General features: G+C 44.6%; 1 protein-coding gene across 2 annotated transcripts; it reads left to right on the top strand.

Moving 5' to 3' along the window:
• The first annotated feature begins 1,239 nt into the window (after window positions 1-1,239).
• Window positions 1,240-26,660, top strand: LOC102561654 (cytochrome P450 2U1). Of its 2 annotated transcripts, none has more exons than XM_019500110.2 (5): window positions 1,240-1,682; window positions 13,051-13,686; window positions 19,994-20,155; window positions 22,520-22,687; window positions 25,237-26,660. In XM_019500110.2, exons 1-5 carry the CDS (start codon window positions 1,289-1,291, stop codon window positions 25,314-25,316), a joined length of 1,440 nt encoding a protein of 479 aa, XP_019355655.1. In that variant the 5' UTR covers window positions 1,240-1,288; the 3' UTR covers window positions 25,317-26,660. The 2 variants fall into 2 exon arrangements, with proteins under 2 accessions (XP_019355655.1, XP_006272957.2); XM_006272895.4 differs by lacking the exon at window positions 25,237-26,660 and adding an exon at window positions 23,202-23,437 and having other exon boundaries at window positions 1,242-1,682.
• Window positions 26,661-27,605: the final 945 nt, after the last annotated feature.

The raw sequence follows: 27,605 nt of genomic DNA, 5'->3' as shown, positions 1-27,605 counted from the left end.
GGCATTCTGGTTTGCTTGGGATAGCAGACCTTTTTCTTGTGCAAATCCAAGGAAACCTAAGTGTTTCAGGGTTCTCCTGCACTCAGCTGTAAGGTCAAGTCAGGATGCTGAGCCTTCCTAGAGGGAGAGGAGTCTTGCATGAGCAAGGGCTGGTCAGAGCCCCAAAGAGAGCTCCGGAGTCACCCCAAGGCAAAATTAGGCCTTGTTCCAAGATACTGAAGTTTGGGGCACTCAAGTTATTTATTGCAAGTGGAATATGTAACAGCAAGCTAAAGCCCCTTCTGAATGACAGCTTCCTCCTGGATGCCTAATGCCCTCTCACTTGTGTGCTTGATATTTATGTAGTTTAAGAAGGATGTTGTAGCCACAATGGACCAGAAATGATACAAGAGGCGAGGGTTTCTTAGGGTGAGGTCCCTTCATTGGACCAACTAAGTAGTTGGGATAGTGTTAGAGAAGCTCTGAAGTGCAAGACACATGAGACCTGAAGAGGAATGCCTACAGAGTGGGTCCAATGAAAGGTATCACCCTAAGAAAGCCTTGCCTCTTGCATAATTTCTGAACCACCACAGCTACAACATCCTTTTTACACTGCATGAATATCAAGCACACAAGTGAGAGAGTGTTAGACCTCCAGGAAGCTCTCATTCAGACCCTGGCCTCTTGAAACCTAACGCACCTCCTGTTCATTTGGGGTTGACTTGCCCCAACTGCCTCTTGTAACCAAGGCCTGGACTGTGAAGGGAGGCTGGGCAATGAGGGCTGGAGCACTCTGGCACAGGAAAGGCGATGGTGAGGGGCGAGTGACGCCCCCCAGGGTCTGGCTGGGAGGGCTGAGAGCCAGAAGCAGAGGGGCTGGAGAGGAAGGGGGTGACTTCCTTCCTTCCCTCATCCACAGGGAAGGAGAGTGGAGGAGAGGTCAACACCCCACCCCTGCTGCTTTTTCCTTTTCTACTTTATTGCCTCATCCTGGTCTCTGTCTATAGCCACCCCCACTATTGCCCTCAACCCCCCTCCCCCATGCCCTTGACCCCCCCTTCCCTTCTTTCCCCTCCCCTGTGCACGGGGGCGCTGCTCCCCTACAACGTTCTACGCGGCCGATGCCTCAGCCGGGAGGGGAGGGGCGGGGCGGGGGAAAGCAAGCGCTGACCAATGGCCGCGCAGCCCACAGTGGTCCCCTGACGTCACGCAGCGGGCTTCGGCGCCTCACGAGCCCCCAGCCCCGCCCCTCCCGCGGCAGGCAGTCAATGAGCAGGCGCTGAGCGCGGGCCGGCTTGCGGGCGGCGGGATGGCGGCCGGGACGGGGGTGCTGGCGTTGGTGCTGTTGGCCGCCCTAGCGGTGCTGTGGTGGCTGCGCGAGCGCTGGCGGCGGCCGCGGGGGCTTCCGCCGGGCCCCGCATCCTGCCCGCTGCTGGGCAACGTGGGCTGGGGGCTGCTGCCGTGCGCGGGGCTGGTGCGGCGGCTGCTGGGCGCGGGGCCCGGGGCCGGGGCGGTGCAGCCGCACGTGCTGCTGACGGCGCTGGCCGGGGTGTACGGTAGCGTCTTAAGCCTCTTTGTGGGCAGCCGCCCCCTCATCGTGCTCAGCGACTTCGCGGCCGTGCGGGAGGCGCTCGTCACCCAGGCCGAGGCCTTCAGCGACCGGCCCGCCCTGCCCGTCGTCCTCATCATCACCCAGAAGAAGGGTGAGCTCCCCCTCTCCCCCACGTGCAAGGGGACCCCCTCTCTCCTCCCCTCCTCTCTTTCCTCAGGTGCATGGGACCCTCTCTTTCCCCCTGGATTATGAGGGGACCCTCTCCCCTTCCCCCAGGGGAGCACTGGAAAGAGGCTTCCCTCTGCTGTCTTGAGTCAGGCTGAGAAAGGCCAGGTCCCCCTGCCTGACACAGATGTCTCCTGCTGCCTGGTCCCCGCCAGGGTGCAAGCTGGAGTCAGAGGTCAGCCGCATGTGGCCACACTGGCTTTGCCCAAAGGCATCCATCCCTCCGCAGGCCCATCGCTGCCTGGGCTGAGGGGCTGCGCTCCTCCTACCCATCTGCTGAAGGAGGGGGATGGCACTTGGTGCTTACCTGGATGTCGGAGGAGTTGTGCCTAACAAGAGGGGTAGAAATGGCGTGATCGCCCTCCATGGGCTGCACAGATGCACCCTTGATCAGAATATGTAAAGGATGGTGAAAACTTTGGTGTCTGGTGGGGATAAAGGGAAGAAGCAGGGATTACTGCCTCCGCTGCTGTGATGAGACAAAGGCTGAATGCACCTTAGGACTCTTGGGGAGGTGGTATCACTAGATATCATTACAGTACTAAGATTATTACATATCACCTCCTCAAGAGTCTTGATTACCTTTGCCTTCAGGACACTATGGCTACAGCCTGTACCTCAGTACCATACCTAGTTTGTTAAGCTGCCTCTGCTTTCATTGTTCCTGCAGCAGTAGCAAATGAGTCACCTGTCTGCTTTCATGCAAATTTTATGTAAGATATAGTTGCCCCCAGGTGAAGGAAGACATGAAGACCACACAAAGTACAGCATAATTATAGCTGTTGATTAGCTCATGCACTGAAGCAGAAGGGTTGATTGAGTTTGGTTGCTTTATCCCTAGCTGAAGCAGAGGAGATGGTTTTATTTACATCCAAGGACTTAAGGTTTAGCATCTGTCAACAATACCCTGCTGATTTGTAGCAGCATCATGAGAAGCTCAAATAGTTGAGCAATCAGCTCAGGTGACTTTGCACTTCCCCAGCTTTGACAAAGGTAATGCTGCCTAAATGTGGCTTTCTGGGAATAAATATGGAATTACCTGTGCTATGTGCAGGTTAGCTTGTGTTGCTAGAGACATTTGAGTGAGTCCAGCTGTGTCACATGATCAAAAACATGGTGTGGTTGATGGATCAAGGGAGCTGTTTACAGGCAGTGGCCAAAGGGATTTTCACAAAAATGGCATGTGAAATGCAATTATATAAGTCTGATGTTGCTATGGGTATTTCATTACATTCATCCTTGAGGTCCTTTCTTGAACTGTACACTGTAGAATAATCTTAGTAATGATATCTGGATGCTTTGGGGAGGACAGGGAACATGAGGCTTTGTGAGTGTCACATCATTTCCAGCAGAGCTTTCCATATACATTGGATGATGTTTCAGAGTTCACTTTTACAGTACTTCTACAATGATATGATTGTTTGATATCATTATCCTTATCGTGTTGACAGATGTTCAAATTTGATATCCTTAGATCTGCACCATTGCTGAAATATAGCTATAAGGCCGAGGGACCGATCAGCCTTATCTATGCGGTATTTATCAAACTGAGTGCTTTTTAATAGGTGGGAAATAAAAATGGATTTATTTTCTTCAATAGTCTGTGTCCTTCTAGCATGTAATAGAGCTACAGGATTTTGACAAATAGGAGCCCTAAGGTATAGAGACAGTCTTGAATATAATCAGTTCTGTGATTGATCTGGATCCTGAGTATGAACGTAGTGGATACAAAGTTTGGCTTCTGAGGGTCTTCCTCTTGTATAATTGTAACCCTAGCAGTGGATACTGGGTTTGATTTGGTGTAATTGATAGGGTGGCTTTTGAACTGGGAAGTGACTTTCCAAATCCTCAATAAGCTAGAAGCTAAGGTCAGGACTATTTGATTTGGCATTTGAAGGGAGCTACCGAAGTATGCAGAGCCTGCAGGTGTTGGATGGTATGTTGGTTACTTTTTTTTTAAATTTAAAAAATTTAATAAGGAAGGACTAGTATCCCATAATCTATTGTTCTCATGGAAAATTGCGGCTGTCATTAAGGTGACGGGCACCTGCCAGTCTCTGAGCTTCTGGTTTTTGGGTCCCTCTCTTTGTAAGTCTTCTGTTCCTACCCTTACTGAGCAGCATTAGCAAATTGAAAACAATCCAGTTATCTTGATCATTTTAATGGTACTCAGCAGAATAACCGCTGTAAAACTGACTGGCTGTGCAACCCTTCGTGTTTGCTGCAGCTGTGTCTGCACTAGCATTGTCTTCTATTTTCCATTATTAAACTGCCACCGGTTGCCTGTAACATCACCTAGATCTGCTCTGTATTAAACAATGTGCCAATAATGATGCAAATTTGTGAAGGTATATAGGGGCCTAATTCTCATTAAACTTGGCCCAACTGGAATAGAGGCCATTCTGTCCTATTGCTCTCAGGGGTACTGTTGATGCTTCAGCTGAACTAGCAGTACTACAGTAGTGAGCAGTCCAAAGAAAAATATGGGGGTGAACAAGGGTTGTGGGTATGGCTGTTGTCAGTGGGGTAAAATGAGGTCTGTGTTGTGTCCTCTGCACAGCTGACGTGCTACACAACTAGGGTTGGACTATAGTTGTTTACTACTAGTACTGATAGAGAGAAGTAGTTAGCTGTATTAATCTAAAGTCAGGCACCTTAGACACTAGTTGGTTCAGAAAGGCATGAGCTTTTGCTTTTGTCTATGCAAGTTTCGGCCTCTGAACGAGTTAGTTTTCACAGTGCCACCCTACCTTGCTTTCTGCTGTACTAATAATTGAATAGGATATTTGGTGCGTCTTGGGGAAAAATATGGGCATATACTTCAGCAGCAAGGCACAGAGCACCTTTGGGGAGTGCACACAAATGAGTACCCTGGGATGTCTTTCCAAATTTCTCGTAAGGACTGGCAGCTCAGCCTCAGTTGGAGGTTATTCGCCTATACTTCAAAACAAGCCTGTGTTTACTTTTACAATGATATGATTGTTTGCTATCCTTATCCTGATCATGTTGACAGAGACTGAACCAGCACAGTAACTACATATTCTAGCAGAAGGCAGGATAGAGATGCACCTTGTAGCGTTAACGGAATTGGAGATGCATGAGATTGTGAGCAGTCCAGGACTGCACCGCATACAGCGCCCGTTTGAGCCGATCTGGAACATGCAGCACCAGCTGGGCCTGAACAGGCTCCACCTGCAACATGAGTAATGGGCTCTGCACCTGGGGCTCATCTGGCTTATGCTGTGTGGGTCAGTTATAAGACTCGGGGGCAGTACTGCGGGCTGGATACAGCCCACAGGCCGTATCTTTGACACCGCTGAGTTATTCTATAAGGTGCATCTCTACCTTGCCTTCTGCCAGACTCAGACTAACATGGCTAGCTAGCCACCTAGCAGACCATGCATATAAAGCATGACTGAATGCAGATGCTTCCTCAGCCTGACGAAGGGTTTTTAAACCCGAAAGCTTGCTAAGAAAACTTTTTCTAACTATTTAGTTGGTCTAATAAAAGATACCAGATTTACCCAAAGAACCTTGTCTGCCTGTGTCCTTAGACCAATATGGCTAGAACATACACCCCTTGTGTATTGATAACAAGCAAACAAATGTCAGGGCTACAAAAAGACTGCATATTACAGTACGTGTTACAGTGCAGGCAAGGCCCAAATTTTGTTCTGTCCTTGGTTGGAAAAGTTCTGCATAGCAGCAGGAAGTTTGAAGCTGTCTATCCATGGGCTCTAGCCAATAATATTACTTTAGTTTATATTCAGTTCCTATTTAGGAGGTCATTTCAGCAATGAAAATTGCTGCCCAGATGCCCACAAAATTGTACCAGGCTTTAAATGAAATCTTGCTTTCTGTTGTATGACAGACTCTTTTTTTTCTTTAAGAGAATTACTTCAAGCATAGGTGCACTGCTCAGTCGTTTCTCTGGCTGTCCTTTTTTCCTTTGGGCTTTATGAAATCCTGTTGTAAATAAATGTTTCAGTTGTTTTCTCTTCAATGCAATTTGTCTTCTCATTCACTCACATTGCTAAAAAGAAAAACCAGTTAAGTAATTCCAGCTGCTTTAGAAAAACCTTTTTTATAAGTTGGTAGCCAGTGATCCTTTATGTTTTAGTACAAACTATCAATATTGACACCCCGTTTTTTATACTTGCTTAACATAATCAAGCTTCTGTTATTTGAAAAGCCTAAACTTGCGGTTCAATGCAACTGCTATATTACCATAGAGCTCTGTGTTTTATTTAATAATCAAGTGTGGCATGCAAATTGCTTGGAAGGTAATGCAGGTTATCCATAAAAGTAAGTATTCTCTTATATTTCTGTATGGAAATGTAATAGCTGTAGGGCTGGACCCCGAGTTGTCCTGCTGCTTCTCCCTGGAGCCACCAATGCTGCTCTGACTTTTTCAGACTTGGAGCCACACACAAATTAAGCAGTAGGAGGAATGGAGTTAAGCAGTGGCAGGGGGTGCCATGTACATGGCTGCCTGGTAGCTTGGAGCGCAGCTCCTGCTGATAAGTCTGGCAGGGGGGAGGGGAATGGAATTGAGGCCCCCATAGAGAAGGCAGCAGTGAGTTGGGCAGGGCTGGAGTTGTGGCTGGGGCAGGGTTGAGTGTGGGTCTTGGGGCGTGAGGCCAGAATGCGTGGCCGCAGGGGAACGGGATGGGGATGCAGGTGGCTTGTCCTGGGGGTGGGGCCAGCTCCCTCCTGCTGTGTGCACTCCCGGGGAGTGACATGTGCCCCCCAGATCTGTGCACAGGGTGGAGGTGGGTGTAGGCTACCTCCTATGGGGTCAGGCTCCCTGTTCTGCTGCCCTGATCCCAGGGCCTCTGCAGCCCAGCGGGTGGGGCATGGTGCAGCAGGACAAAGTGAGGCCCCTAAGCAGGGAAGCTCCTTGCTGCTCTGAGCTCTGTGTTGCCCTGGCAACGTGCCCCCTCCCCACCCTGGAGCAGCAAGGGGTGCAACCCCACATTGCCAGCCATGCTGTTGCTGGATGGACAGGGGGTGCGTTGTCAGGGCAACGCGGAGCTCACAGCAGCAAGGAGCTTCCCTGCCTGGCCCCACTCTGCCCTGCTTTGCTGGGTCCTGCCACAGGGAGGCCCCCAGGGCAGGGTAGCAGGGTGTGGAGCCTGAGCCTGCAGTGGGCAGCCCGCACCTGCCCAGACCTCATGCACAGATCTGGGGGGCACATGCCTCCCCCTGGAGTGTGCACAGCGCTGGGGAGCCAGACCCACTCCCAAACCTGCAGCAGGCAGCCTGCACCCACTCTACCCCATGGCCTCTGCTCTGGCTGTGCTGCCTTTGGGGGTGGGGGAGCCAGGCTCTGTGTTTTGCTGTGCTGCGGCAGCCACTGCATCCCACAGGTGGCATCTGGGACTCAGGAGCTGCTGCAGGGGAGCCAGGTCTCTGGTCCCTTAGCCTGGACAGCTGGGGCCCCAGGGGGGCATCGGGCTGTGGGTGGGGATTGGAGGGCACCATCGGGGCTGTGGGTAGGGAATGAGGGGCCTGGACCTGTGTCCTGGTAAGCGAAGGGGGCGCGGGGAGCTCTGATTTTTCCATGGTAAAAAAACACAAAATCAAATAGCAAAATATATAGGTATTTAGAATGTATTTTATTATGGTGATTGAGGCACTGGTAGGCTTCCATATTGCTTTAAAATTGTAAATATATCAGTAAAGCATTGTGTACAATTGATACCTGTATATATAGTGGTGTTTCATTTTGATCACAGATTTGGGGGGTTTTATCACAGAATTTACATTTTTATCAGAGAAAACCAGCATCCTTGCTGGTCATCAGAAGTATGTGAGTACCCCCACTTCCAATTCAAGGGGGTCCACACCTCCATTCAAAATTTCCAAAGAGGACCCACCTCCATTTGAAACTTTTTAGGTGTCTGCAAATGAAGAAAAGGTTGACAATCACCGATCTAGAGCGAAAGAAGGTCCTGATCTCAAAACCTTATATGGGCAGATGTTCATTGAAGTTAGTTGGGACCAAGGCACCATAAGCATGTCTAACAACTATGTATACATTTTTATTTAAAAAAAAAACTTTGTAAAAATATGTATTCTCTATTATTGCTTCCACTTTAACCCCCAAATCACCCTGTAGAGTTAAACTAGAAAGGGAGGATGGATTTGTGGCCCTCACTTTATAGTATAAAAAGAAAAGATTGACTTTTTTAACTCTCTGCAAGGGTCTAGTCTCCTTCCTACTGTCTCCGTAGAAGCATTAGCAGTGTCAAATATTATCTTCCATTTTGTTATGCTTGTTGCAGGACAAAAAGGATAACTGATATATGAGCCTTTAACTGAAAGAACTCTTTTAATAGTGAAAGCTCTTCTCCAAAATGTGTTAGGCTTTGTCTGTACAAGTGGAAGTTTATTTTTAGCCCCCTTCCTATTCCCTGACACAATAAATAAATAAATAAAAATAAATCTCAGTGGTGTAATGTCAAAGTTGTAGCAGTGGCATTATAGTTTAATAGTTTCATAGTTGGTAGGGTCGAAAGGGACCTGAGCAGATCATCAAGTCTGACCCCCTGCCATGGCAGGAAAGAGTACTGGGGTCAAACAATGCCGGCAAGGTGTTCATCTAGCCTCCTCTTAAAGACCCCCAGGGTAGGAGCCTGTACCACTTCCCTTGGAAGTTGGTTTCAGGTCCTAGCCACTCTGACAGTGAAGTAGCGCCTCCTGATATCTACCTCTGCCTCTTGCCACTCCTGGGAGTGCTCGGGGGAACAGGGACTCTCCGAATACCTGCTGGTCCCCCCCGACTAGTTTGTAAACGGCCACTAGATCCCCCCTCAGCCTTCTCTTATGGAGGCTGAACAGGTTCAGGTCCCTTAGCCTCTCCTCGTAGGGCCTGCCCTGCTGCCCCCTGATCATGCAAGCGGCCCTCCTTTGGACCCTCTCAATGCTGTCCACATCCCTCCTGAAGTGCGACGCCCAGAACTGGACGCAGTACTCCAACTGCGGCCTGACCAGTGTTGCATAGAGGGGGGAGGATCACCTCCTTGGACTTGCTTGAGATGCATCTGTGAATGCATAACAAGGTACGGTTGGCCTTCCTGACCGCATCCCCACACTGTTGGCCCATGTTCATTTTGGCATCAGTAATGATTCCAAGGTCCTTAGGTCTAGTGTAGCTGAGGGTCCCATGGCCAGCAGTCTTTTTAATGTTGTTTATACCTCAGAGAAAGATCTTTTAACAACCGTGGTTGTTTCTACCATTTACCTTACACCTGGATTCCCACAAATTCAGTAACATCAAGAGAAGCAGTGAGAAACTTTAGGGAAGGGAGGTAGTGAGTGGGGAATCATGTGGCCAAGTACAGTGCTCTCAGGCACCACAGACCTAAGTACTAATGTAAAAATAAATTAACATTTTTTTCATAAGTTTTCAATGTCCACTTTTGTTTTCCTTTGTCAGTCACCTTCAGAGTTTTATTGCTGTGTATTAATTGTTTAGTGAAGTCTAGAAAGGCATTCTAATTCCTTTGCTTCATGCTGCATTTCTCTGCCATCTTCAAAATATTCCTTGTAGCATGGCAGCATATTTGGCTTTCAGTTCATATAAACAATTTTTTTTTCAGTGATCTTCTGTGAACACACCAAAACATTATTGTCCTACTACTTTTTGTTATTACCTGGCCCTTAGCTTCATTTTTAATGTTTCCCCTCTTATGCTAGTTTTTACCTATTAGTGAATCAGTTCACTGCTCCCAAATGGTCTGGGATGCTTTTGTAGATCAATGCCTTGTGCAGAACCGAGTCTGAAAAGCTTTTATGGGATTGAGGAAAGCCTTAATTCATCAAGTTAGTTTTTAATTTGTTAGGAAAGGCTTTGCTTCAGTAAAGATGTTTAGGCTGTCTTCTCATATCAGATGTACTTAATTTGCACCTATGCTGGTTGATATGGGGTGGGTAATCTGAGAAGTTTAAACAAAAATAATGTTCCATGTAGCATGTAGACCACTGAAGAGCTGTCCTCCAAGGCATAAGTATATGCAGACAAAATGAGACTGACTGAGTACTTGTTTACTCTGTTTGTATAGCATAGGGACTTTCTCTTTATTTTGTGACTGATCTTAATTATTGGTTTATTTTGTTCAGGTGCCTAAGCCCAATACAGTTGTTTCTTTGAATAGATAATTTTAATGAGACAGTCCACCTATAAACTTAGTTTGCCAATCTGTGTTACAGATAACCCATTCAGATCTCCAGGATTGCAATCTAATCAGGGTAGGGACATTTTATACTGAATAGTTAGTCTACCCTTTGGACATTAAGTCAACACATACTTTTTCTGGATTTCTTTTATTTAAGTAACGTTACAGCTCCTTTTTCATGCTGAGAATTTCTGCATTAAAAATTATGGGTAGCTATACAGGATTCAAAAGAAATATACCTTTTTGTTGCCAGTATTTACAGGGTAGTAAAGTTTTCCTGGGTTTTTTAAACTCCTTTTTAAAATAACGTTCATAATTAGATCATTTTGGCAGATAGGCTGGTGGGTTGCTTTTGTGAAATGAGCTGCTCTTTCTATGAAAATGTAATGAGTACATTTCAGAAGAATAACATCAGTATATCAGTTTGTTTGAACTGCAGGTTTAAACATATCAATCTGTAGTTAATCAGTAAATCACTCTAGTTAGTTAAGTGTTTTGTTTATGAACCATCATAATGTGCCAGATTCCTGTTTTGTAATCCAACACAAGAGATTAATCTGTTTGCATGGAAATAATATTTACATTTGACCCTAAAAAAGTTCAGAAAACAAAATGATTTTTTTTGTGGACCTGGGCAACTATAGGCCAGTCAGTCTCACCTCCATCCTTGGCAAAGTCTTTGAAAAAATTATCAAGGCTCACATTTGCGAGAGCCCGGCAGGACAAATTATGCTGAGGGAAAACCAGCATGGGTTTGTGGCAGGCAGGTCGTGCCTGACCAATCTAGTCTCTTTTTATGACCAGGTTACGAAACGCCTGGACACAGGAGGAGGGGTGGATGTCGTATACCTAGACTTCAGGAAGGCCTTCGATATGGTATCCCACCCCATACTGGTGAACAAGTTCAGAGGCTGTGACTTGGATGACTACACAGTCCGGTGGGTGGCGAATTGGCTGGAGGGTCGCACCCAGAGAGTCGTGGTGGATGGGTCGGCTTTGACCTGGAAGGGTGTGGGCAGTGGGGTCCCGCAGGGCTCAGTCCTTGGACCGATACTCTTTAATGTCTTCATCAGCGACTTGGACAAGGGAGTGAAATGTACTCTGTCCAAGTTTGCAGATGACACAAAACTATGGGGAGAAGTGGACACGCCGGAGGGCAGGGAACAGCTGCAGGCAGACCTGGACAGGTTAGACAAGTGGGCAGAAAACAACAGAATGCAGTTCAACAAGGAGAAATGCAAAGTGCTGCACCTAGGGAAGAAAAATGTCCAGCACACCTACAGCCTTGGGAATGACCTGCTGGGTGGCACGGAAGTGGAAAGGGATCTTGGAGTCCTAGTGGACTCTAAGATGAACATGAGTCGGCAGTGTGTTCATCTCATGCCATTGGCATGAGAAAAGCCAATGGCACTTCATTGTGCATCAGCAGATGAATGACGAATAGGTCCAAGGAGGTGATACTTCCCCTCTATCAGACGCTGGTCAGAACGCAGTTGGAGTATTGCGTGCAATTCTGGGCACCGCAATTCAAGAGGGATGCGGATAACCTGGAGAGGGTCCAGAGAAGGGCCACTCGTATGGTTAAGGGCCTGCAGACCAAGCCCTACGAGGAGAGACTAGAGAACCTGGACCTTTTCAGCTTCCGCAAGAGAAGGTTGAGAGGCGACCTTGTGGCTGCCTATAAGTTCATCACAGGGGCACAGAAGGGAATTGGTGAGTATTTATTCACCAAGGCGCCCCCGGGGGTTACAAGAAATAATGGCCACAAGCTAGCAGAGAGCAGATTTAGATTGGACATTAGGAAGAACTTCTTCACAGTTAGAGTGGCCAAGGTCTGGAACAGGCTGCCACGGGAGGTGGTGCTCTCTCCTACCCTGGGGGTCTTCAAGAGGAGGTTAGCTAAGCATCTAGATGGGGTCATGTAGACCCAGCACTCTTTCCTGCCTATGCAGGGGGTTGGACTCGATGATCTATTGAGGTCCCTTCCGACCCTAACATCTATGAATCTATAAGAGCAAGCCATGTGTGAAAGCACACCTATAAAAATGTGTGTCCAGAGCTTTGGTAAATCCTTTAGGTATATAAACCTGAGTGTATTTTTTAGTAACATTTACATTTAGGATTTAAATGTACAGTCACAACTTGCTTCCAGCTTTCATAGCCTATTGCCTAATATATGTTGTATAGAACAATTATTTTGGGGGCCAGTTGTTTGTCCCCTTTAATATGAATTTATACATGTACTAGTTGGACTGAGAAGCACCTGTACCCTACAGAGAAGAAAGACCAATAATGTCACCGTGCAGAACAAATTGTGCTTGAATATTTGGTCATCTGCATCTTGCCCATGAGATTTGAGCCTAAATTCATTATATAATAAAGGGCTTAGTCCATCTTTCTGTCTGTCCATAACACTCTTGGAGCACTCTGATTGGTTAGTGAAACAGCCAATCAGAGTGTGGAGTGCCATCATGATGGAGGATATGGAGTGGAGAGGCAAGACCAGCATCGCAGGCCTCGCCCCACTGTCCTGGCGGCGCTCTGCTGCCTCCAAGGAGTGGGGCTGGGGATGCGAGACCAGTGGTGCCGGAAGCAGTGGAAGCATGGGGTACTGGCAGAGGGGGGATGGCAGGGCAAGCTCCCCTCTGCTTCTGGGAGGCAGTGGTGGTGCTCTGTCTCCCTTCCCCCTCACCCCCCAATCATTCTTGACGGGCAGCTTGCTAGTATTTAATAGCTACTGCTAACATAGGTACCAAATGTGATCATCCTGTGAAATTATTTCAGGATGTTTAGAGGTAATTATACTCTAATGGTGTGTTCCGAGTGAGGACTTTCAAATGCATTACAAACACCCCAATTAAGCCTATTGGGTATCTTTCATATCCAATATACAAATTAGAAAGTTGAGAGACAAGAGTTGCCCACATAATGAGTTAGAATGAATTGGAGAACAGAGTAATCTCTCTCTCTGGCTTCAACTTCTGTGCCTTAATTACAAAACCATCCTCTTTTTTGGACTCTTATTTCCTGCTCTGGTTGTAGGTGTGGAGGGCTATTAACACATCCTCTTGGAAAATAAAGCAATTCAACTTGGATTCCATTTCTCTCTTTCAGGAATTGTATTTGCACCTTATGGCCCAGTATGGAAGCAGCAGAGGAAGTTCTCTCATACAACTCTTCGCCATTTTGGATTAGGGAAGAACAGCCTGGAACCTAAAATTATTGAAGAACTGAAATATATTAAGGAAGAAATACAAACACATGGAAAAGAGCCATTCAACCCCTTTTCAATCATTAGCAATGGAGTGTCCAATATTATCTGCACTCTGGCTTTTGGCAGGCGCTTTGATTATGAAGATGTTGAGTTTACGACCTTGTTGAGTCTCATGTCACGTGGCCTACAAGTATGCATAAACAGCAGTGTAATTCTGGTCAACATCTGTCCTTGGCTTTACTACCTCCCCTTTGGGCCTTTCAGAGAACTGAGGCAAGCTGAGTTAGATATTACTGCTTTCCTAAAAAGAATAATTGCACAGCACAGAGAGAACTTGGATCCAGAAAATCCCCAGGATTTTATTGATATGTACCTCCTCCAGGTGGACGAGGAAAAAAAGAAAAACAAGGAGAGCAGCTTTAATGAAGACTACCTGTTTTTTATCATTGGTGACCTTTTTATTGCAGGCACTGACACCACCACCAACACACTTCTGTGGTGTCTCCTCTATATGTCTCTATACCCAGAAGTACAAGGTAAATGAGACTGACTTAACTATTTCTACTCTCCTGCAAGGCTTGCAGCATACTGCTGCATTTTAGCACAAAGGTGTGCAAGAAAGCCAGTTCAGTATCTGATAGCATGTTGTGAATGTAGTTATAAATATGCATCTGTAATTTAAAAGATTAATATTTAAGGTGCCTCAATATCCTACCATTCAGATTTTGTGACCTGTAATTTGATTTCTGCCTGAAACTTTCTTAGCAAAAATATCTGATTTGGTGCCTGCCTTCTCCATCCCTTTGGGATGGCAACTTCATACAGCCATGCGACAGTTGCCTCTCATAATGCTCCTGTTCTTTGCAACCATTTTTTTTTTTTTTTTTCACATCCTAAATATTCATGAAGTGGTGGCAGCTTTCAGGACCCCAAATTGTAATAGTTAGTTTGACTGGGAATTTCTTGTTTCGGGCAACATTCTTTTCCAGGTAGTTCAGGGGACCTTTGTGCACTGATTGCTCCATGACAACTGGGTCATCTTGTCTTCCTATAGCAGGCTTTTGGGAATCCGTCAGCATACGCAGGGGTCATCCCCTTCTGCGCTCCACTTAGCTTGAAAAAGGAAACTGTATTATCTGAAAGCTTGCTAGAAACATCAACCCACCTCCAAGTTGGTTTAATAAGATATCAACTCGAACCAAAAGACTCTGTCTATCATGTACAAGCTCCAGACCAAAATGGCTGACCCCAAAAGAAAATTCCCCTTACACAGTTTTCCAGAATGTGTGTGTGTGCTGCACATGTGTGCAGACAAGGTTCCTTGGGTGAATTTGATATCTTTTATTAGACCAACCCAAATGGTTGGAGAATAGTTATTAAGCAAGCTTTCGGGTTCAAAAACCCTTCGTCAGGCTAAGGAAGTTTCAGCAGTTGGTGTGTGCTCTTCCTGGATGGAATGAAAAGTAAAGAAGCCAGGGGCTGGGCTGGGGAGTCAGTTGCCAGGCAGATTATAATGTGTCAAAAATCCAATGTCTATGTTTAGTCCATGATCTCTAGTATCCAGGAGGTTGATGAAATGGAGCTCATAGGCTCGTCTCTGGGAAGTGTTGTGTAAGTTTCCCTTGAAGATCAGGACTGAGAGATTGGAGAGAGAGTAGCCTTCCTGTGAGAAATGTGCCCCCACCGGTAATTGGGTATTCCTGTCTTTGATAGATTTCTGGTGTGCATTCATTCTGGTGCGCAGTTGTTTGGTCTGTCCTACGTATTTTCCATCAGGGCATTTGGTGCATTGGATGAGAGATATTACATTTCTGGAGGTGCAGCTGTAAGATCCAGGGATGCTGATAGCTCTGTTGTGGGGTGTAGTAATTGTGGGGGTGGTGGAGATGTGTTGGCAGGTTTTGCATTTCTTGTCATGGCACGTTCTGGATCTTTTTGGTGTGTTTTGGACTTCAGGAAGTTTGCTTCTGGTGATGAGGTTGGTGAGGTTCGGTGCTTGAAGGCTAGGATGGGTGCACGTGTGCAATATTTTACTAATAATACACATTCTGGAAAACAGTGTGTAAGGGGAATTTTCTTTTGGGGTCAGCCATTTGGTCTGGAGCTTGTACATGATAGACAGAGTCTTTTGGTTCGAGTTGATATCTTATTAAACCAACTTGGAGATGGGTTGATGTTTCTAGCAAGCTTTCAGATAATACAGTATCCTTTTTCAAGCTAAGTGGAGCACAGAAGGGGGTGACTTCTGCGTATGCTGACGGATTCCCAAAAGCCTGCTAGAAACATGAACCCGCCTCCAAGTTGGTCTAATGAAAGATATCAACTTGAACCAAAAGACTCAGTCTTTGTCAGGGGCAGGCAAAATATGGCCCGCGGGCCAGAGCTGTCCCACTAAGCCATTCTGGCCAGCCCATGGGGCCCCTAAAAATTTTGGAAAAAATATATTTATCTGCTCCTGGCTGCCTGTCAGAGATGACAGGAGCCAGAGGCAGTAGGACCCAGAGGAAGGCTGGCCCGGCCCCACCCCACCTCTAGCTTCCTCCCATCACTGCCCCCCCCCAACCAGAAGCCTCTTCCTGCTGCAACTTTCACTGTTTCCCTGCACACCCACCGGCTGCTCCAGCACCACATGGCCCCCAGCATCACTGGATCACAGGAGCATAGCCCCGCACCGGTACTCTGGGGCCAGGAGTGTGTGTGTGTGCGCCTTGTCATGCCCTACTCCAGCATCTCTTTTCTGCATTGATCAGGTCTGGCCTCAGTGTCTCCTAGGGAAGCCCCTCCAGGCTGCCAGTCATCATTGTTGCTCTTCTCTGTACCCTCTCTAGTCCCTACCTCTCCTTGCAGAGGTGTGGGGACTGGAACTGGGCACAGCATTGGAGGGCTAGATGCATCATGGATATACCAGGGGCTTGCATTCCTTTCTGTTGCGCTCACAATTCCCTTCATCATCCCTGACATACCTGAAGTTGCTGACACCTTCCCTCCTCTGCCTTGTAGGCTCCACTGTCCCATCCAGCAGTCCTACAATGAGGCCAGGAATGTTTGGCCTCTGCAGTGCAAATATATTCTACACGTAGGGGGTCTGCTCTTGAGTGGAAAAGAAAATCAGGTGAGATATTAGGAAAAACTCTCTCACTAAGAAAGTAGTGAAACACTGGAACAGGCTACCCAGAAAGATTGTAGAATCTCCATACTCAGAGGATTTTAATACCCAGGGAGACAAAGTCTTAGATGGCATCATATATTTGGGAATGGTCCTGCTTTGAACTGGTGGTTACACTAGCTGACTTCCTGAGGTCTCCTCCAACCGTCATTTTCTATGATTTTATGATTCTATAAATGCACTTCCACTAAGTCTAGTTTAGCCACTTTAACCAAGACATTTGGTTAAAAATTATTAGAAAATGTTTTTAGCCGATGTTAATATTTAGGACAATGTCTTCGGAGTTATCATGAAAAATCTTGACATATAGCAGGCAAAGGTTTCTTCAGTACTGCAATGTCAGGCTGTGGACAGATATAACGATATACCATTTCGAGGCCGGGGGGGGAGGAGGGGGCAGGGAAGTTGGGTGGTGGGGGAGACTCATCAGAAGCAGGGGTGTACTGTTAAAGATTTTTTTGGACGGTACTGATGGCCAAAGTTGCCCCCCCCCGCGCGCTGTCATCTGTCTCCTCCCCTTCCAGAGCTGGAGAGGACCCTGGTATCTGGGTCTAGCCCCACTAAACTCATATGCCTTGGATACCTGGCTCGTCTCTGGCAGGCCCCACGTGCAGGGATTGTAAACAATTCCTGAAGCAAATTTAGATTTATAGGTTTAAGGAACCAAAGTAAATGATTGGAGCTTTAGGAGGAGCTGTTCCAAGGCAGCTACATATCACTAGAACATGATTTTGGGGCCTGGGATTATCAGTACATGTGCTTAGCAGCAGCCTTAGTGTAAGATACAGGTTACCTCTCACCACTGGCTTAAAAATTCGACTACTGCACTATTCCTGTGAAGATCTGTATTGGTCTAAGCAAACCTTCTGCTAAACCGGGCAGAGAATGATCCTCTTGTCACTTGAAACGAGAGTATACTGTTATATAAGTTTTGCTAGACAGCTTCAAGAATTATAACCAGTTTACACATTGCCCTGTAAGTAGCTTTACAACACCTCAGTCAAGCCTTTTAATTTAGACTGCTCTTGTTTTAAAAAGGCGAGATAATAGTTTATTGCCAAATTTAATCATAAGCCTTCAGGTAACAATACAAAATAGATCAGTAGTCCAGAGATTAAGTGAGTCACTTAGTTCAAACTTAACACTTTTCCCCCTAATTCAGCCGCTGCTTGCCACTCTAGGCTGAATTGACCCTTGGTCTGATTTAATACAGCAATTCTTATACTGTCTGTTTTATTAAGTTGGAACAGGATCTTTCATTTAAAAAAATAGCTCACTCTCTACCCCTCTGTATTTTAGTGCCTTGGTTAACAGTAAAAGCAATTACATGAATTAGAAATGTTCTAGCTATGGGATAGCATTCAGAAGGCTTTTGAGACCCATGTCCTTGAACACTATACATGTGTTAGTGCTAGTAATTCTGATGCAAATCAGTATTATTGTCCTTTTGTCTCCTGAACCCCTTTTATTTCTGCTTGGCCTTTCTGTAGTTGAGGAAACCAGAACTGAGCATGGTACTCGAGGGACATGTACCATTCTTATTATGCTTTTGTCCTATTTCTAGTATTATCTTCTGTATCGGTCCATAAATAACATGATGTTTCTGTCTGCTTCCATTTAGCCTGTCCTAGTCTTACAAAGCCACCCTATTTCCTGCTGCTTTTACTTCATTGCTTGTTACTGGGGGGATTAGGCACCTCATAGAAGTAATATCTGCCATGGGAGGGCAAACTTTTTCTGGCAAAGAGAATGCTAGGTTAGAAGGGGCAAAAAGGAGGGTAGAGAGTTGTTCTCACTACATGCTGGAAGGTGTAGCACTGGGTTGGGCTCTCATGACCTAGAGAAGAAAAAGGTGTACGAGGGGAGAGAGAAAAAGGGAAAACAGACCAAGACCCACATTAACTTGTCTCCCTTCCTTGATTTCTAATAATCTATGAAACTTCTAAGTGTTAATTTTGTTAAATAAGCAAATAGGGTAGCAGTTTGGCTGTCAAATTACAAGTCTGGAAGTCTTGTACTTTGTAATCAGCACTGCAAACAGCAAAATACCTGGGTGGTTATGCAAATCTCAGCAAATCCTATAAACTTTTCCTACAGGATGAAGCACTAATTGTACTGCGCATGATGACAAATGAATATCCAGAAGACCCCTCCTCATATAATATAATTCTTTTCTGTCTACTTCTTTCTTTCTTTCTGGATATGTCAAAATCTATCCATGACCACAGCTGTCCTGGTATTTTAAATAGCCAAATGGGCACTTGACAGCTATCACCAATAGGACATGGAAACTTCTTAAAGAGGCATGTTTTCTGTACTTCACCTGGGGTGATATTTCCTTAGCAAACCCATAGATGGCAGCAAGAGTCTGTCTTAGGAAGTGAAAACTGATGAATACCTTTCTCTGATTGAACTTTTTCTTGCATTGAACTGACAGGCAAACTTTGATCAGTATTGAAATGTAAAAGTGCAAGTATGGCTGGGCAATGATATATGGAACAAGCAGAATACTACTGTCAACCGGGGATTTCAAGAACAGTTGTAGATAATTGACTTTTTTTTTTTTTAAGATTGCAGATACCTTGGAAAGGGCAGCAACTTCATATGCACGTGAAAAGCAACTTGTTGCATAGTGAATGTTGTTGTAATACAAAGAGGTTAACAACGGTAGATGATGAATCTTCTGTGCTACGATACCTTCTTTTTATAGGCTGAAAAAAGAATCTCGCACATTCCCTCAGTTACTTTAACCTCAGTGTGTGATAGATGCAGGGAATCTACTTTCATTTTTACTTGGCAGTCTGTGCTGTGTGTGCTTGGAAAGTCTTTCCAACTCCACCACAAACCACTGAGTCATATTTTTTTAAAAGGGATTGTAGTGCATGAGGTAGAGCTCTGACCCAAGACCCTTGGAATTGCTGCCCTAGCATGGGTAAAATAAGCAGCAGCTGTTAAAGCTTCCCATGCAGTTCACTAACATACTGCAGCTCAGGGGTGACAAGGTAAAGTCATACTACATACCCAGTGTCCATGACCCTTTTCTTTTTGTTCATGGTGACAGTCCTGGTGGTTCACATGCCTTGCATTTTTTTTTATTTAATGTTGGCTGGAAAGTGGATTATTCATCAGTAATGAGGCCAGCAGAAGATACGATCGTATGCTCTGACTTGCGTAAGATGGGCTATAGGGCTTCCTGAATAAATCTTGTTTGAACTGCAGCACATCTTTTGGGGAAACGCATGTAGTTCCCTCTCCTGTTTTAAATTGATTGTGCTTCATTTCATGTGGCTCAGTGAGCAGTCATTAAACAATAAGAACTATGCACTTGACCACCTAGAGGTGAAAGGCTCTAGTCCCCTATTACCAGTACTCTCAGATCTTTGGCTATACGATGATTGCTCGTAATCTAAAACTGAGGCTAAGTCGACACCAGCAAAATGCTTCATCCATGTTAAAAGCTATGTATTGGGAAAAATGTGATTGTTTTTACTTTTGTTTCTCTCTCTCAAAGAGTTTTCTTATACTGGTATAACTGTCAGTTCTTGGGACTTCTGCTGGCACGGTTGGGTCAGACAGGACACACCCTATTTCCATATAACTGTTGTCAGATGTCTGCAGTGTAGTTGGGCCTCAGAAATGTGCTGTTGTCTTTCTTTCATCTTACTTTTGCTGCATAGAAAAGGTCCATGCAGAAATCAGTGCAGTTATTGGGCCGGACCAAGCTCCTTCTCTTGCTGACAAGGCTAAGATGCCCTTCACAGAGGCAACCATCATGGAGGTACAACGAATGACTGTTGTTGTTCCTCTTTCTATTCCTCGAATGGCCTCAAAAACTGCTGGTAAGTGTGTCTCTTAGTAGATTATTTCTTTTATGGCTGAAATTACTGGTGAGATCTCAGGGAGTTTACAAAGATCAGTTATTCAGTAATAGATATAAGCTCAGTGTAAAATGCCATTTCTTGAGAACAGAAGAGCTAGGAGAATTAATCTAGCCATGCACTATGGTTGGCACAAGATTCCCCAAGTGTTTCATAATTAAAAATGAGCTGGAACTGCATAAGCCTTTGTTGACCAGCCCACCCTTTGGGAATTGAAAATCAAGATTTCCCCCCTTCCTTTATAAAACAAACATTTCTAGCCTTCTCTTGACAGTCTTGAAAACGTTAATTCAGTGCAGTGCGATTGCTCAGCTTGAAAGGAATGCGCCAATATTGCAGAAATATGCGATCGTTGCTCTGCTGAAAACACTCGTGCATTTGGGTGTGATGACAGTACAAGTTCCCATGTAATTGATACCTCCCATATTAACATTACTCTTCTTGCAGCCCACCAAATGCCCATGTTTAAATGAATTAGCACCCAGTGCATCAGCGTTGAGTGCTTTCGTGTCGCATCCCCTACTGGTGCCTTTAGGGCTAGGGACAGACATTACACTTGCTGCCACAAGCTAGCAGATAGCAGATTTAGACGACATTAGGAAGAACTTCTTCACAGTTTGAGTGGCCAAGGTCTGGAATGGGCTCCCAAGGGAGGTGGTGCTCTCCCCTACCCTGGGGGTCTTCAAGAGGAGGTTAGATAGGCATCTAGCTGGGGTCATCTAGACCCAGCACTCTTTCCTGCCTATGCAGGGGGTCAGACTCGATGATCTATTGAGGTCCCTTCCAACCCTAGCATCTATGAATCTACACGTAAACCAGTTTACATGATCAGAAACTGGTTTAAACCTGTAACAGAACAGACAGTCAGTGCACATAAACCAGTTTGAAAATGGCTGAAACCAGTTTGAGATAAACCTGGTTAAATGTAGCATCACACTTAACTGATTTCAGTCAAACTGGTTTGTGCAATGTCTGTCCCATTAACTTAAACCAGAGTCCCCCAGCATCCCAGATGCTTTGCGGGGCTGTCTGCTGGAACAGAGCAGGGTTGGCCCTGACCCTCTCCTTCCTAGCTGGAGCATTATCACTGCTTCAGCTGGCTGAGGGACTGCAACAGCTGCCAGGCTTACCCTACCCTCCTCCCTACTGGCTGCTAAAGCAGGGATCCCCCCTCCCGCCCCCTCCAATGGCAGGGATCCCAGCACAGCGATCCGGCATCTGGCCATGCTCCCCCCATGCTAGCTAATGCTGAGAGGTCTGTGTAGGTCTCCAGTTTCACTTGAATAAAGGCAGAGGGCTAGTGGCTTGCAAATGCACCCTGCAGATAAGGTGGTCTTTAAACTAATGAGGGAGATGCTTTCTTTTGTAGGGCTTGATGGGCTGATAAACTTTGTTCTGACAAACAAACTGCTGGGTGCAATCTGTCAGTCTTCTAGAGGGGACAGAGAAAGGTGTTAGAAATGACCTGGTTTGCAGACAGCCTGCAAGAAGATGGGGAGGTGAAATCTGCAAGAAGACAGGGAGATGGAGATTGAAAAGCTCAGTATCAGCAGATGCAGGGTGTGGCAACACTGAGTAGCCAGTGGGGGAAAAGCCTGGAACTGCAGGCAGGCTGGGGGTTAAAACCCTTCCTTAATCAGAGCATCCTGTCCTGTGTCCCCCCCAGCGTCCTGCCTCCCTAGCCATGTGCCCCCCTCAGATCAACACTGTAGAAGGAAGGGAGGGCTGCTCTAGCGCCCCCCACCTTCTAGCCTGAGCCACTGCAGGCATTTGCCTACATTTCTGGAATGAAAAGGGAATGTCTGTCCACGTCTAAATTGGTTCAAGCTTTGCAGGTTAGACTAACCTGCAATGATTGAATCAGTTCAGGCTCAGGCTTTTTGATTGTCTGTCCCAAACCTAGATGCTTGCAAGTAGATGAACTGTAGAGTCCCCTTATCACTTCTGTTAGAATCCTTCACAGTAGGAAAGGAGGAAAAATGGGCCCAGCAACCATTGCTTTGAGTGGGATTCCTGTAGCTGCTTCTTGCCAGTATCTGCTATCACCAGTATTCTGACAGCATGTTGAGTAAGACCAAGGAGAGAGGTAACTTGACTGCGGCTTCCCCATTCCCTCTTGATCCTTGGCAGTCAGCATACCTTCCAGCTCTAGCTTGATCTGGGAGCTGATGCACAGGCAGCCCTGACCTGTGATGTGTGCATATTGTCCACAGTGAAATTCTGGGACATTATTGCATTTTATTCTGTCTTCTGTTAAGGATGAAATTTCGTGTTTGCTCTTGTCACCTGTTAGATATCTCCTGTCTTTGTGTTTTAATGTAAAAGTACTGCAGGGATATACTATTCCAAAGGGCAGTGTGATTGTGCCCAACCTGTGGTCAGTGCACAGAGATCCTAACACATGGGAGAAGCCAGATGACTTCCAACCAACAAGATTTCTGGATGAAAAAGGCCAGCTAATCAAAAGAGAAACATTCATCCCTTTTGGACTCGGTAAAATATTGAGATATAGTTGGAGTGGGATTTGTTTGAAGTGTGGGATCTGAGGGGTGAAATTTTAAATGATGTGTGTGATGTATGCTGATTTATTTAAGGCTATATTATATATTTTATATTAATGGTTATATATAATATTTTATAATATAAATATAAATATTTTAAAGTTTTTAGAAGTATCCTGCCCAAATTAGTAGTCTAATTTGGACCAACATGTTTGGACTGATCTCAGTGTGTGCAGTCTTCTTCAGTGTTCTTGGCTTTGTAGTCTTAACATTTTCTTTGTGGCAGGATGTATGCCTAGTGTCATGTCAAAGCTAAGTGAGATGTCAAAACGAAGATGGTGAATTTTAGCAAGTTCAGATCTGAATGGGAGCTTGAGTCTCCTTTTAATTGGTACATGGAAGTGTGGAAATTATGGCATGTATAAAAATTGTATGCATAGGTCAATAGTTGATCAAAAAATCAACTATATATGAGAATATTATTTACATTTCAAATCTTTCTTAAGGTAAACGAGTGTGCATGGGAGAGCAGCTGGCAAAAATGGAATTGTTCTTGATGTTCGTAAATCTCCTGCAAAGTTTCACGTTTTTGTATCCTGAAAACGCTAAAAAGCCCCATATGGATGGAAGATTTGGTCTAACATTAGCTCCTTTTCCATTCAATATAATTGCTTTGAAGAGATGAAGAAGCTTCAAAAAAAAAAAAAAAACAACCCCAAACCAAAAAACCCAAAACCTGAAATGAAGAGATGTTGCACTTGGATTCAGCTTTTATATAGTTAATTCCTTTCATTCCAAAAGGATTAATGCTAAGTGTGAAAATAATTAGCTGAAGGATAATGAGTGAAAGCAAACTAGTAACTTAAGTTAGCTTTTGAGTTCCACAAGTGAATTGAAGGTAAGGTTTCAGTTTGATATTAAAACTTACCTCTTTTGTCCTTTTGGGTTGTGGCTGCCTAACTAGATAAATTCTAATCTTAGGACCAGGAATCAAACATATACTTAATGCCTTGTGAATTTCAAAATGTTCTGTAAATAATTGGCAAAACAAAAATGAAGGACGTGAGTAGCTATTTGTAGAATAATCATTAAGTGACATAATGTGTTTATATCTTTAGTACAAAGCAACTTAGTGACTAAATATGTTTTAAAAATTATGTTTTCCCTGCCCTTGAGGAACTCTTTTGTGTAAGTAACTTGAACTTATAGGTGGGACCAAGCCAAAACTCATTCCTAAATATTGTATCAGAACACTCTTTATACTGATGCTTTCTGGAGTGTACCCTGAATTTTCTTGGTGAGCCCTAATCTTGCATTGTCTAATAGATCAGACTAAAATCCCAGGTCCAGCACATTCTGGGAGCAGTGAAAGAGTGTTCAGAATCCCACGCCAGATGATCTCAGAATCTAAAACGAGGACTGATCTTGTAACAGGACAATTGAGGTCTATTGCTGCAGTTTTGCACTGTGGTCCAACCCATACCCTTAAAGTATTGGAAAGAATTGGTGCCTAGGGCTTTAAATGGGTGTCTAATTGAGACAGGCCTGATTTGTCCTGGGGTTTGACCCAGATCAAAACAGACATATAGGCCAGGTACAGACATTACACTTCTACTGGTATAAGTGATTGAAAACCCATCTAAAGCCGTAACGGAACAAAAGTTCAGCGCACAAAACTTGTCTATACCTGTAATGGAACAGGAGCTTGGCCCACACAGACTGGTTTAAAAATGGCAGAATCTGGTTTAAGATGTGTGCCTTCCCTCCATCCCCTTCCCCCAGGCAAATGTACGTTCTGTTCGCTATCAGTCTAAACTATGCTGCTTACAGAAAGCCGCATAACATAGATTGATTCTACCTCAGGCTTTTTTAATGTCTGTATCCATTGCCCTTCCAACTTGCATGTCTGTTCCCCTGTCAGTAGGTGGAGAGGGAGAGCATGCAGCCTAACCTGTTTGTAACTGAATGCCTGGCAATAAGTGTAAAAATGCACATGGTTGTGCCCCAGGAAAAAGCATTGGCACATTTTATCCTGCAAACTTCAGAGGGACTTCAAGTGGGACACTGGACATGTATGTCCATAGGTTCCTGGGACAAATGCAATGTCTATTTACAGCCTAGGAGTCTGGCAAAGCTGGTGCATGGCTGCAAGGTCTCTGCATTGTATCCTGTTTGGAGTAAACCTAGAATATTGAACAGCACAACAGCCAGTCAAGATTAGATTGTGTTAACTCATGTGCATAAGCAGTTTTTAGTGTTGTCTGGTGGTTGGTATTACCAGTGAAACTCATTCCTGAGCATCTCAAAATGAGGCATTGCTTGTAAGAAGTTTGCCCCCCCTTTGTTTTTTAATAGTAATGACTAGACTTTCTCAGATTTCTGTAATACTTACTTAGGGCATTCAGCACTTAATTGTGAAGTGATTTTAATCGTCTTGAGCATTGACAGATCTCCTTTTAAAGAGATTCTGGTGTAGGCAGAAATTTCAAAACTTGACACCAAGAGAAATTTATAGTCTTTTTTTTTTTTTTTTTTCATCAGGGACATTGGAAATACTGATCTACCTTCATAATGCTAAGATCACCAGACTGGAATGTGAAACTGACTGTAATCAGATATGAAGCAGGCTAGTTTTAATTTTTGACAGTAAAATGCAAAAAGTAAACTCAGCTCTGAAATTATTACTTCCTTAATAGCACTTTCAAACTTGCTGACTTTATTAAGACGGTGTCCTGCTTTTTTTTTTTAAGCAGTAAAGCATTTTACCCTTTGGAGTTAAAATGAAGGATTTTCATTTGCTTTTATAGTTTTTTTTCATATGCTTTTACAGAGGCCTAATTCAGCAAGATGATTAAGTTGTTTTTAGTAGCTCCTTGTGTTTGCACAAGGAAGCCTGCTGTTTATGGAGGCCATAACTTGACACGTGTCCTTGTAGGTCAGACGGTTATCCTGAAGAACTTTTGTCTAATATAATTACAGAACAAATTAAAAGATGTGTAATTTAATGTTGCAATCTCTTTTAGGCAAAATCTTGAAATCCTTGGAGGATAATGAACCAAAGTTATTACTCTTGTCAATATACTTAACTTTGCTAGTGTATGTAAAATAGTATATCTAATGACTACCGAGTAATAAACATTTATGATTCATCCTCTTACAGCTGGCTAAATAAAGCAGTTCTGTGCACAACTAGGGTTTGTCTGAAAAATCCTTAAAATAGGAATTTTTAATTGCAAAGCTAAAGTGAAATGTTGGTAATTGTTTTCCTGATTCTGTTACGTGTCACATAAGCAACAAGGTTGGTCATGCAACTGCTTTGTGTGAAATATATGGCTCTACTGGTTAATGGGTAGGTTTAAGAAGCACTTCAGAATTTTGGCAGACTCTAGCGACACTGCATTTAAAATAAATGGATTTCTATGTAATTTGTCACCTGTCCATCCTGCCTTTACACACCTGCAGCCTCCAGAAAAATGTAGATATGCAAAGTGTTGCCCTTGAAAACTGGTATTTTACAGATGGTCCTTTTAAGTTTTAGTTTCTAGACATTTTACAGTGCTGTACTGCATGATAGGCTGTCCTACACACATGAAGGATGGCACAATTGCTACCTGCGTTCAGAAATAAGTTGCTGCTTCAGGTGCTGCAATGAAGGCCTAGTAAATAAAACTAAAGATTTCACAGGCTGCTCTGAGAGAGACTGGAAAATCTTTTTGTTTGTAAAATTTACTTTTGCTACTGCAGAAAATTTATTGGAAGCTGAACTGGATTGTGCAATATTGACCATTTTTGTGGGAAGTAAGTTTTTTAAATGCCTTATTGAATGTGCCTGCTGTGTAGCTAATGTTCACAACAGTGCCTGTGTTTCTATGTTCAGTATGATAATTTGCATCAGTGTAATTTATTTTAATAAAGTATTTTCTGTAATTATACATAACAATAAAAAGCTTCAGTATTATTATCAATGAGGTGTAGCAGTCTATTTGATACTTTGATATGTGAATGTTGCGCTCCACAGATATTAACTCTGGAATGCAGTCTCCAGTCGCCTCAGAAATATCTAGTATTCTCAATATCAGTAGAGTTTTGCACGTTGTTTTCGGTGAATACCGGGGACTGGGGGTGGGGAGGGGACAGAAAGGAAAAGTGGGGATACCCACAAAGAATACCCATCTGGTTAGCAGAGTTGGCAGCTCTGTAATTGTTTTGATAGTTATGCAACCATTCAGGAGGCATTCAACTGTTACAGTATTCCAGCTTAGTTCTGTCTGTCCTCCAAGTACTTTAAAATATTCTGAAAGAGGATAGAGGAGGAGAGGAGGCAACATTGACTGAAATGGAAAAGACCTACAGAAGTGGGGAAGGACACTGGCTGGAGCGAGTGTAGGAACTCCCCCCCCCCCCCCCCCCCAAGGGTGGAATAGGAAATAAGAGATGAGCAGGGACCATGGGAGTGGGGGTACAGCCACTGTCATGGGGAATAACTCCTGCCTTAAGGGGCACATATCTTCCATGGTACAGAGGAAGGGAGTGGCAATTGCAGGACATCCCTGGAAAGGAAGGAGGTGGGGGAGACAAGGGTGATGCGTAAGTTGTGAGGGCAGGGGGTTAAGACTCGCAATACAAATGGTAACAAGAATCTGCTGCTGCATGTAATGAGCTTAGTTTACAGAAGCAACTGAGAATGCAGTGCCTTTGCAATCTAGTATTTGCAGTTTATCTTCATAACTTGACATTAGACTCCTTCCTGTACATTTGTAGGGTGTTTCTACCTGGCTTCAGGCATTGAGAAAGATAAAGCTGAAAAAACTTTAACTTGGTATGGACAGAAAAACAGATTGCACCAAGTTAAAAAGAGAGAGTTGGGGGAAGTGACTTGATGTCACCTGTTCTGCTGTAACTGTTCCAGG

Source organism: Alligator mississippiensis, chromosome 2 (genome assembly GCF_030867095.1).
Source record: "Alligator mississippiensis isolate rAllMis1 chromosome 2, rAllMis1, whole genome shotgun sequence".
Classification (NCBI taxonomy): domain Eukaryota; kingdom Metazoa; phylum Chordata; order Crocodylia; family Alligatoridae; genus Alligator; species Alligator mississippiensis.
Note: the sequence above shows the minus strand (reverse complement) of the source record. Positions and strands in the feature narration are given on the sequence as shown.

Excerpts from the sequence above, each read along its gene's own strand:
- LOC102561654 (XM_006272895.4), top strand. The coding sequence starts at position 1,289 with ATGGCGGCCGGGACGGGGGTGCTGGCGTTGGTGCTGTTGGCCGCCCTA. Across the intron at positions 13,687-19,993 it reads TCTATACCCAGAAGTACAAG|AAAAGGTCCATGCAGAAATC; the intron begins GTAAATGAGACT and ends TTTGCTGCATAG. Across the intron at positions 22,688-23,201 it reads ATTCATCCCTTTTGGACTCG|GTAAACGAGTGTGCATGGGA; the intron begins GTAAAATATTGA and ends ATCTTTCTTAAG.